The following is an 11611-nucleotide window of genomic DNA, read 5'->3' on the forward strand; positions in this document are numbered from 1 at the left end:
TAGATGCTTTTGAACTGTGGTGTTGGAGAAGACTCTTGAGAGTCCCTTGGACAGCAAGGAGATCCAACCAGTCCATCCTAAAGGAGATCAGTCCTGGGTGTTCATTGGAAGGACTGATGTTGAAGCTGAAACTCCAATACTTTGGCCACCTGACGCGAAGAGCTGACTCATTTGAAAAGACCATGATGCTGGGAAAGATTGAGGGCAGGAGGAGGGGACGACAGAGGATGAGATGGTTGGATGGCATCACCGACTCAATGGACATGGGTTTGGGTGGACTCCGGGAGTTGGTGATGGACAGGGAGGCCTGGCGTGCTGCGGTTCATGGGGTCTCAAAGAGTCGGACATGACTGAGCGACTGAAGTGAAGTGAACTGAACTGAACTCTATTTTTAGCTCTCACAATGACAAACTATGACCCTTTAAGAAATCATGATTATTATTGAAATTACAAGTGTACAGAAGTATTAACTGTGTTCTCCTGGGACACGCATACATACACTACACTACTGTATTCAGTTGTAGAAACTGTAGATAGTTGTGCTCAACAGGCTGTGTTCAATTTAAATAGAGGGCAGGACAAATGGGCTTCATCATGACAGTTCTTATGGTATATGAATGCTTAATAATGCCCTAGATTTAAATTAATTTATAACTAATTTGCTGTGGAAGTTTGGAAGAATTTTTAAATATCTGGATTAAGATTAGAATGAATTCTAACTAAATATATCTGTTGCCATTTTAAAATTAAGAATTGAAAGATGCTTTATATTCTCTAAAACATATTTTCTATATTGCTTTTTTCTAACTACATTTAAGAAACCAAAATAACCAACCTAGAAATCAAAGATGATGTATAAGAAAATTTCATATTAGTTAATTTCTTTTAAGATGAATATGTCAATTATTCAGTATTATAATTGAATATAGCCAGGTTTTTGAGTTTCTCTCTTTAATATTTTAAAAGACACCACAATATTATGTTTCTCTATGCAGTATTGTGGTGAATATGATCATTACCTTAAATAAATGACATTTTTCAGTAGCCAGAAATCAGGGTTTTTAATTGCTGTTTTGTGAATTTTATAAAATCTCATCTCAAAGTACTTTGATAATATTTGAATGGTGGGTATGATGGTACACAGAAAATAAATCTTTCAAAGCAAAGTACCTTATTTTATGACTGCCTAAAATATATACTTATACCTTTATTATTATTCATAGATTAATATAACTTCAATTTTGTATTTCATTTACCATATGCTTGCTTTGAATAAAATTACAGGAGATTTAAAAAATAACTATCCCCTCTCTTTTAAGGAAAAAATCATCACACTTATTTACTTAAGTAAATGCCATTAGTGGTAGTATTTCTCTTGGCTGTTTGTTCAGCCACTAGAATCCCTTGTGACCTTGGGTATGTATTCGAAGAGGTGACTGATGGTTCGTGATGTTCTAAATTTTCTGGTAGCTTGCCTGTTGCCTGCCTCTGGGTTTGTCATCGCCCTTATGCTGACTTAGGCAGTATTCCTTCAGTCTCTTATCTCCAGGCTTTGATGCATATGTTCTGAAGGTGGCCACAGTGACTTTGGGTAGCAGCAGATGGTGAACCTTCAGGCTGCCACCGGCTATACTGGTGTTAAGTTGGAAAGTTAACGTTTGATGAAGAATCAGTAGTGCATATGAAAGAGCTTTCACCGCTGAAATATCTTTTAATTAAAAAATTAGCATACTCAAACCTTTGCAAATGTGTGGGCATTTAAAGACGTCTAAGATCAGTTGTTTTCTCCTAGAGAAATTAGTTATTTACCAGCTTAGTTTTGTGTTGCTTGCTTGTCCTAATGTCATTCTTTCCCCCTTGTTCTGCCCCAATTTGTTTATAGTTAAGACAGATAAGAAAATTAGGTAAACTGAAATGGGATGTTGTGGGGAATTAAATGTTTGGATAAACATTTAAACTATATTTTTATTTACGATAATTTAGAATTTAATAACTAGAAAACAATGTGGATCTTGCATGCTCATTGCATATAATCCTAGTAGATCAGTTCTGTTGTTTCCTGCATTTGAAGATATTTCTAGGCTATATAGATGCCTAGAGAACTCAGCCCACTTCAAAATGATATTTCACCTTGCTGTAAGTTGCGTGGTGATGTTTTTGGCTTTGCCATCAATCCACAGAGCAATATCCTTTTGGATTGTTTGTTTACTTACTTCACGATGTTGTGTTATTTTGGAAATTCTAGTAAGAATAAAACACTGATAAGATGCCAAAGAATTTTTTTTCTGTTTCCCGTCAGTCACAAGGGTAATTTTTATGCTTTACTGAAAACAGATCCTTGAACTCTTCATCTTTTAGGATAGAGTTGTAAGTATCCATGTCTAATGTTGCTCTTCATACTTCAGTTCTTATTAGTGAAACTGAATAAGCACAGGACCATCCAGAACAGACTGGTTTCATGGCATAAGGGCAAGAAGTGCCTCTCCACTGTCTGTTCATGCTGACACTCCTGGTGCTGCAGTTTCTCATGGACAGAAGTGGTAGGCTGAGTATCCTTTGCTTTTTAGTTGCTGGGCGGTGGTACAGGGAACACTGCTAGTTTCTGATGTTTAAGAAAGAGAAAGTTAGACCCCGGTGGGAAGAATTGAAAGAGTTGTTGGTATTAAAGTTCACCAAGTACTCCTTGTTTTCTGGTTGTTGAATTTTTATAAGATATCTCTCTTAAGAATAAGGTATGGAATTAACAGTTAACAGTCAAAATACATTTTGAATATTCTCAGCCTATGAAATGAGATGAGTTTTAGCAATAAGTGTAAGTAACATTTTATTATCATTATGTAGTATTGTCAGGGAAAGCAAGGGTTTAGTACTTTAGGTTTGTGACTATTTCTACAGAAGAATAACATTACCAGTACCTATAACGCTGCCAAGGTGAATTTAATGAATCTACTCATGGTCAAGTGTTGAGAACTATGTTGAGAAAAACTAGCTAACTTGTGTGATTGGGCTTCTCTATTTTCTCTGGCTTCTTTCTTATGTTGATCCCCTTGTTCTCTGGTATATTTATATGTGAATTCTAAGTGGTATCACTTGCACAACTGAAGTCCATTTAGATGAAATCCAGACAACACGAATGTGACAACCTTTAGAGGAAAGGCAGTTTGTCCCAGTAGGGCTATCTCTGTAGGCCTTTGTTAAACATTAAAAAAAGAAAAAACAAAAAAACTTTTATTAATTGTTTTGGAGTTCTGTGAAATAAGTGACACCAAAGTAGTGAGAGATGTTCCCTTGGATTACCCAGGTAATCTTTCTTCTTAAAGGAATTGGAGCTGGAGTTACCTCTAGAGGCTTACAGACTTTGAATGTCAGCATTTAAATTAAGTATCTAAAAAAATTCAAAAATAGATGACATATAATCTTCACCGAAGGGAACTTTCTGCACTTCCTCACCACATTCATCATGTCTTTATTGCTGTTTGTCTCTTTTCTTTTCTCCAAATTTATTTTTCATGTGCCTAAAAATTAATTGTCATTTGATACTTTTGATATGCTCTCCCACCTCCCATCTTTCCAGAGGTAGTACCTAGTTAAACCTAGTTAAATGTCAAGTCTTCCCCATTCTAGTTAACAAAATTTACTGATAATCAACTGGAACTTTTCTTGCTACTGTTGTGAAAGGAAAGTAGGCAAGTCTCATTATGCTGGTGGAATTGAAGAACAGATGAGGCTAATCCTAGAGGGATAAGTTGTTTGCTTTTTTTTTTTCCAGTTAGGAGCAGTGATTCTATATATTACCATGGGCAAAGATGGAGTAATCTCTCCTGTTAGACCATATGCTAATATAGTGCTGATAAGTGAGTGTGAAAAATGAAAGGGAAAAATACATTAATTGTATTCTCTCAATAAGGTATGCCATCCAAGATAATTATTTCATGACAGTTTGAGTTATAGAACTTGTTTTATCATGAAATAAAAGCTGATTTTAAGAGCCTTTTATTGGAAAGACAATTGTATCAAATTAGTACTAGATTAGATTTTTGTCTTTATAAAGGTGAGCAAACCCATGAGCAGTTTTTAAATTGATGTGTTCTAGTCCACAAATGAACAAATTCTGTTTGAGGGTTAAAGAAGCTATTATTTTGTCCTTTATGCTGACAGCTTCATTACAGATGGGCCTACTGTTGGCATTAAAAAAATGTTTGGCTCCTTATGATCTTTGTGCATGCAACTATAATATTAATGCAGTGCCATAGCACTGTTCATTAAGAAATGACTCTAAATGAGGTTGAAGCGTGTAAATTTGGAAAGATACAGATGTTAAATGCAGTCGTTTCTCTTTGTATACAGCCGTATGGCTAATAATTTCCAAGTGGCTAAAGCTCTTGTTAGCAGGAGTGCTGGTGTGTTAAGAATGGCTCTATAAATAACTTTAAGAACTGAAGTTGAAGGTGCTTCTTTTAAAGACTATTGTTAACTAAACATTATTGCCAAACAGATGGAAAGCATTCACCAGCCTGATGTTTTTAGGTCTAATTATATTATCACCAGCCCTGTACGGCTCAGTTGAAGAGGTGTATCCAGAGGCCAATTTATAATCATTTAGCCAACACCTGTTTGGGAGAAATTGACAGTCAAAGGGCACATTTAAAAAAAATCACATATGTTCTTGTGTTTATTGCCTCAATGTGAACATTGTCTGGTCACAAACAAACTTGGTAGGAGGAGAAAGTAAATGTAAGCAAAGAAGCCCTTCTCAGCCATGTTCATCGATCTTAATTTGGCCTTTTTATCTATCGACTTCATGCTTCATGGCTAAGTGAGACCAGCAAAGAGGTATCACTGCTGATTTACACAGGTACATATTGTCCAGTCGGTTAAGAAGCTTCTGGTAGGAAAAAAGTTATTTCCTTTGTACGGCTTCCATACCTTTTCCCTGGTGAAATGTTTTGGATTGGAATCTGGTGAGTGACTTTAAAAGAGTCACAAACAGATATGAAAACAAATGAGATTTAAGGGACACTGAATGTCTTTACAGGCTCAGTAGATGTTTATTGAGCTCTCCTTTACAGAGATGTGCCTCCTTTTGCACTCATGATATTAATTTGATTGTCAAGGTTCAGGTTCTTTGAATATATTTCCTTGACTTGGAGGTTCAAGATTGGTGGTGAATACAAGTTCCAAGGGAGAGCAGTTTTACCCTATCTGAAAAAGGTTCAAACCTGATAATCCTACTAACTGTTTCATTTTAGTGTTTTTCCTTCTTCTGATATACTTCTCTGTGGAAAGATACGTATATGTTTCCTCCATTTTCTTACCCCCCATTACTAACTCAGAGCAGTTCGCTTCTGTCCCCAGGTCACCGCATAGTGCAGTATTGAAAGTTTCACACGTGTGGGTTTGATCCCTAGTTGGGGAACGAAGATCCCATATGCTGCATGGTGTGATCAAAGAAAAAAGGGAAAAGTATACTTTCCTTATTAGATTGTTGAATGAATTATGTGACTTGATTCTTTAAACCCCGTCACAGTGCCTGCTTGAAGCATTCTAGTAGGATAATTTCTCCTGTCTTTAGCTATTATTTTTAATAGAGAATTCTTAGCTATTCATATACATCTGTAGTCCTGACTTATTTTCTAAACTCCATTCCCACATTGCTATCTACCTTCCAAACTTTTATGCTTAAATTCATTCACATATGTTTAGTGAACAGTTACTTTGGGAGGTGGATAGGTTATGTGTTGCAGGAAATACAGTTTCTGCCCTGTATTAATTTTCTGTTGCTGCATTACAAATTACCACAAACTCTACAGCTTAAAACAACTCACTTTATTATGTCAGAGTTCTCTGGATCAGAGGTCTGACATGAGTTGCATTGGGCTGAAATCAAGGTGCCGGCAGGGCTGCTTTCTTTCCTGGAGACTCTGGGGGAAAACTCACTTTCAAGCTCATTCAGGTTGTTGGCTGTATTCCTTTCTTCGGGGTTGTAGGACTATGGTTGCTAGCTCTCAGCCAAGGGTTGGTCTTTGTGCCTAAAAGCTGCCTGTTCCTTCCCATGCTTACTGTGAGTTCCTAGAGGTATGTGCAGTGTTTACATGTGGACCTCTGTGTCTTGGAGCCAGCAGTAGCACCTCTCTCTCATACTATGAGTCCCTCTGATTTCCCCTTCTGGCATATCAGTTTTGTGCATCATTACAGTTCTGGACCGAGACAGTTCTCTAAGGGTTCATATGATTTGATTGAGCCCACTGAGATAATCCAAGGTAATCTGTTTTAAGGTCTGTATCCTAATTGCATCTGCAGAGTCCTTTTGGCCAATAACATAACATATTCACAAGTTATGGAGATTAAGGTATGAGCATCATTGGCAACTGTTTTTCTGCTTACAACATGCTGATGAAAAGCTTGAAGCCTGGTTGGGATATAGACCAAAGTGACCAAATAAAACCATATTGAAGAGGCTGGTATCGTATACAGTAGGAAAACATAGGAAGACAAGCATCAGTGACATTTGAGCTGAATATGGAAATATGAGTGCTTGTTTGATAAGGGGCTGGGTGAACATTTCAGGGAGAAGAAGCTATAATAGTAACAGCAGTAATAGTAACAAGTGGCTGTACCAAGTACTTTTAAAGATTATCTCACTGAAATTCTCACAAATGGTAGATACTATTATCATCTACCATTATGGGCTTCCCTTGTGGCTCAGCTGGTAAAAGAATCTGCCTGCAGTGCGAGATACCTGGGTTCAATCCCTGGGTTGGGAAGATCCCCTGGAGAAGGGAAAGGCTACCCACTCCAGTATTCTGGCCTGGAAAATTCTACAGTCAGTCTGTGCGGTCTCAAAGAGTCGGACATGACTAAGCGACTTTCACTTCACTTCACCATTGTATCTTCTACAGATGAAGCTGTAATATCTTCACATATGGAGTGGGAATGGTAAAACTGTCTTACTGGGTAATTGAAAGAATTAACAATGATTCCACGTGACTAAAGCATAGCACATAGTAAACACTGAAATCATGGTAGGTGAAGGAGAGTGGAGGGTGGAAAAGAGAAATACTTAGGGGGTAGAATTGACTAGACTTCTAGGTCACTGGTCATGAAGGTGGGGACGGGAGAACTCACAGGACTTAAGGAGCTTTTTGATTTAGGGGGTTTCATGGGTGATAATATTATTTAATACTGTTAAGAGGTTAAACTGGGTTTTGTTTTTAGTGAGAAGAGGGCTTTGGGAAGAGGATAGGAGTTAAGGAGGTATCCGTGGGAGTATTTGTTTGAGATTAGATGGAGTAGAATAGGATCGATGAAGCACTCAGAAGAGGGGTCAAAGATGAAGTTGTCGCTATGACTTCAGATTCATCAGGTCTTAAACAGGTTCCTCATTTTAACTCGCCTGTTTGTTCTCAGCATTCTTTTATTTCCCCAAGCTTGATACCTTCTTTTACCCTTGGCTCCCATCACTGAAGAGGGCAGGAAAGAAGGCCGTGTATACAGTGCTGACAGATTGCTGGGTGTTTACAGATTTCTGTGTGCAAGTTCTCCCGCCACGGCCCATTTCAGACTCTGCTGCTTCATGTGCTTCTCTCTACACGAGAGACGACATGGGGTGCAAAGCCTAAGATACTTACTGTCTGTATCTCTCCAGGAATAGTTTGCCAACCTCTGCTGTAATGTCTCCAAAATGATAAGATCAACATGATATAAAATATGTAAATATCGAATATATTTATAAACTATAAATGTAAATATGGGAGGATAATTCCCTATCTCTGTTCACTCTTTTCATCAAGATGGGTAGGGGGAGTAGGTGGTTTGAGGGGGTGATGTGTGAAATTATGAGGGATCTTGAAGTCATTTTTTGGATGTATGCTTTTTCTCTGAATAAGAAAAGTGACATGATATAACATAATGTTTTAAAAAGAAAACCTGCCTACTATTTTGAGAATAGAGCATAGGACAGCAAAGATGGAAGCAGAGAAATCTGTTGGGAGGCCATTGTTATAATCCGGGTAAATCTTTGTTTTATTCAGGGTAATACCTGTGGAAGGGGTGAGGTGAGTTCAGATTCTGGATCCAGTTTGAAGAGAGAGCTGGCAGGATTTGCTGATGGGGAAAGAGGATTTAAGGATGAGTCCAGGGTGGAGAAGTAGCACCAGAGGGTGCCTTGGGTTGAGCCTGAGTTATTGAGATCACATTGTAGCAAGTGGCTACGTGTGAGGTTTTGGGAAGAAAATTGAGACTTCAATTTCTGTAAAACAGTTATTTATTTATTCATTTTTTACTTAGCCACTTAATGTTTCATAAGGAAAAGTTCTTTTTCTAAAATAATTTTTCCTTTTAAGAATTATATTTTAAAATAAATCTAGGAAAACATGGTAGAGTTTCTAAAATATGGCATTTTTAGAAAGGAAATAGCCTTTGGATAAGAGTTTTCACTGTGTGATTTGGTGACTTTAAAAAAAGCCTATTCACAAATTAGTGGTTTTGGCTGAGTCAGTTTCAACACTTTCTCCCCAAACCTTTAGTATGGTTTCAAAAAGTTATGAGTTCGTATTTCATTATATTGTAAATAATTTATTACTCATGTCTTTTTTTGTAGGTTTTACTTGTAATGGACACAAGGACAGAACAGACATTTATTTTAAAAGTAAGAATTTTTCTGTTTAATGAGTTTAGAAATGTATTTTCAAATTATGCTTCTGAAAGAAAGTATTTTTTTTCTGGGTGTTTGAATGTTTTTTTTGTGTGTTTACAGTCATCTGGATTCACTTTATTCTGTGTCCTTCCATCACAGTTGATAAATACTCTGTAGCATACATTTAAAAAGAGTGGAGGAAATAATTTGGATAAGTTGAAGGCTCCTTTTATGCTGTTTAAATGTATAGTGTATAATTTAAGTACATCTCTAATATATTTTGCATAATTTATGAAGACCACATGCAATCATACATTTGATTATGATTACAGTTCTTAAGAGCTGAAATTTTACCTTAAAGTCTTTGTTAAAGGTATTTGGAAAAGTGTTATCTACGTCCCTGGCCGTGTCTTTTACCTAAATTCAATTTTGATTCTCTGTATTATTCAATTTGTAATTAAGTGAATAAGGGAAGAACCCCCCCCCCCAATTTTGTAATTTCAAAATTATATTTGAAGTGGATTTTGATAGTGCAATATTCTAAAAGTATCCTAATTTTAAGCATTTCCTCAGCATCCAGAATTAATGAATTTCAAATTAGTGTTATGTTTTTCTGATATTTTTCCTTTTACTTATCAGCATGGCAGTAGGTCACGTTGACATACACTGAAATAAAATTTTCTCTCTGCATGTACTTTACTGCTGCTATTTCCTCAGGTTTTTAAACCAGGGTGTGACGTGAGGAACTCCACATACCTTGTTCCTTTGGAGAAAACTTAAAATGATCTTCGTATTTTTTTTGGAATAGAATTTCAAAACTGCCTGTTTAATCTCGGAATACCTTTTGTGTCTCAGGAATTTGAATTGATCTCACGATGTCTGCTGCTTTGAAGATACACATAAGTAAAATAAAACTTAAGAAAAGGTCATAGAGAAATAACTGTGTGTCATCCTGATGACTTAGTTTGAGAGCATCTCTAATAAAAACACTGACCCACGTAATTGATTTTAATGGCAGCTTTGTGGCATCTTCAGTGCTCTGGACTCACGCCAGATGCCATCAGCAGAGCCTCCAGGGACCGAGGGGCATAGAGCAGCAGATGAGTGGTTTCTCTGAAGCCCAGAGTAACTCGGATAGATTAGTTTGGTTGATAAACACAGAGCACAGCAGGCTCCAAAGGCAACTGAGGGTACAACTGACCTTTTTGTTCTCTGTCAGGGTCTAAGGAAAAGCAGTGAATACAGCAGGAACAGAAAGACCATCGTCCCCCGCTGTGTGCCCAACATGGTGTGCCTGCACAAGTACATCGTTTCTGAGGAGTCAGTATTTCTTGTGCTGCAGCACGCAGAAGGTTGGTTTGTAGCTTAAATTGTTTATGCACTGAAGCCGAGCACCCTTCTTAGCTTTTTAGTTTCTATAATGTCCTTCTTCCTTCTGTCATTACTTGAGTGGATAAAACATACGAAACACATGTGAGAAACTGTTTCCTATTCCTCTGCTCGCCACGTGCCCCCCCCCCCCCCCGCCCACTTTGGGTTGCGAGGGACAATGAAAGCCCAGGCGAGCAGCAGATTTCATTTGAACTGTAGGAACATTCTTAGATACGCTTAACTGCTTCCTTACTCTGAGGATGGGTCCAATATGACGAGAACTTTAATGCGGCCGTGTGCTAAGAGGACTAGGTTTTATTTTAGGAATTTCTCTTGTTCTTTGCTGAAAAAGATACATTAATGTTAGATGACAAAATGAAAAGCATCCCCTGAAGAATTAATTAATTACCTCCTTTTTTAGAAGGCGTAGGTATTTGCTTAACGTTTGACATTAACTAGTTATTCTGATCTGGGTTTTTATGAATACAGCCATTGGCATCACACATGGGTACAAAGCAGAGGCGCAGTGCTCTGCCTTCAGACTCTTTATGAGATTTCAGCTCTTAGTAAAGGGAACAGGTGGCAAAAAAAATACTACATTTTGGTTTGTTTTTGCCCTTTAACACCTGAGTTTAAATAATTAGTCTTCTATTAAAATGAACATAGCATATAAATATAAATGCACAAGATAATTGCCTTTTGGATTTTGAGAGATTTTTTTAAGTGGTAAAGAAAATTAAATTATTTTCTATGTTTCAAGAAGGTGTTGTTATTATTTTTACATCACTGAGAATAAAGAACTGTTGTGCTTTAGTAATAGGCGTAACATTTGAATTGAATGCATTTTGCTAGGAAAATGAGTCATTGCTTTGTGGAATGAGGTCTCTTATGATAACTAATGTAAGATTTTTGACAGGGGCAATAAACTATTAATATTGTTTATTATGAAGTACAGCACAAGATAACTACAGATGGAGGGAAGACCTCCATATGTAGTATTTAATAGGAAATTCAGAAGGGGCTCCATGGTCTCTCAGGTATTAAGAGAGTTAATTGCGTGTGTGAATTGGATAACTAATTCACCTTTGTTCAGACATTATAGACAGCTTTTATCTGAGGATACCAGTGCATTACAGACATTATTGAATTAGAGGTCATGTCATCTGATAGCGAAATACAGCCACCTCTGGTGTGGAACAAAATAACTTGCGTAGTAATAATCCATAATAATTTAGAACAAGGTCAGTAGGATGAATGTAATTATAGTCAATATTCTATTACCCAGTGTGGATTATTCATGTTGGAGATAATCTGTGGTAAATTTCCAATCCTGGTTTACCTCTGCTATTTGAGCTTCCTCTTCCTGTTTTTCCTTTTCCTTCTCCAAATACTTAATTTTTTCTTATGCCATCTTATCATTTCTTATACTTCTTAAAGCTCATATTTCAACTGATTTTACCTTGTTACTATAGACGATGTTTATAATCTGCTTTAAAGCCATAGACATGTGGCTTTCAAATTTTTCAGTGTTTTAGATTGTCTTCACCAAATTTCTTTTCCTTTGCTGTTGACCATGCCTGACTTTGAATGATCATATGGAATGGA

General features: G+C 37.0%; 1 protein-coding gene across 3 annotated transcripts in view; it reads left to right on the forward strand.

Moving 5' to 3' along the window:
• The window catches only part of RPS6KC1 (ribosomal protein S6 kinase, 52kDa, polypeptide 1), a 205992-nt gene that overhangs the window by 148430 nt on the left and 45951 nt on the right, over window positions 1-11611 (forward strand). For all 3 annotated transcript variants that reach the window (XM_010853047.1, XM_010853048.1, XM_010853049.1), the window contains 2 exons: window positions 8600-8647; window positions 9855-9987. In XM_010853047.1, coding sequence (XP_010851349.1) covers window positions 8600-8647; window positions 9855-9987 — 181 coding nt within the window. The remainder of the gene's footprint in view (window positions 1-8599; window positions 8648-9854; window positions 9988-11611) is intronic.

This window comes from Bison bison, unplaced genomic scaffold (assembly GCF_000754665.1).
Source record: "Bison bison bison isolate TAMUID 2011002044 unplaced genomic scaffold, Bison_UMD1.0 scf7180017864322, whole genome shotgun sequence".
Classification (NCBI taxonomy): Eukaryota; Metazoa; Chordata; class Mammalia; order Artiodactyla; family Bovidae; genus Bison; species Bison bison.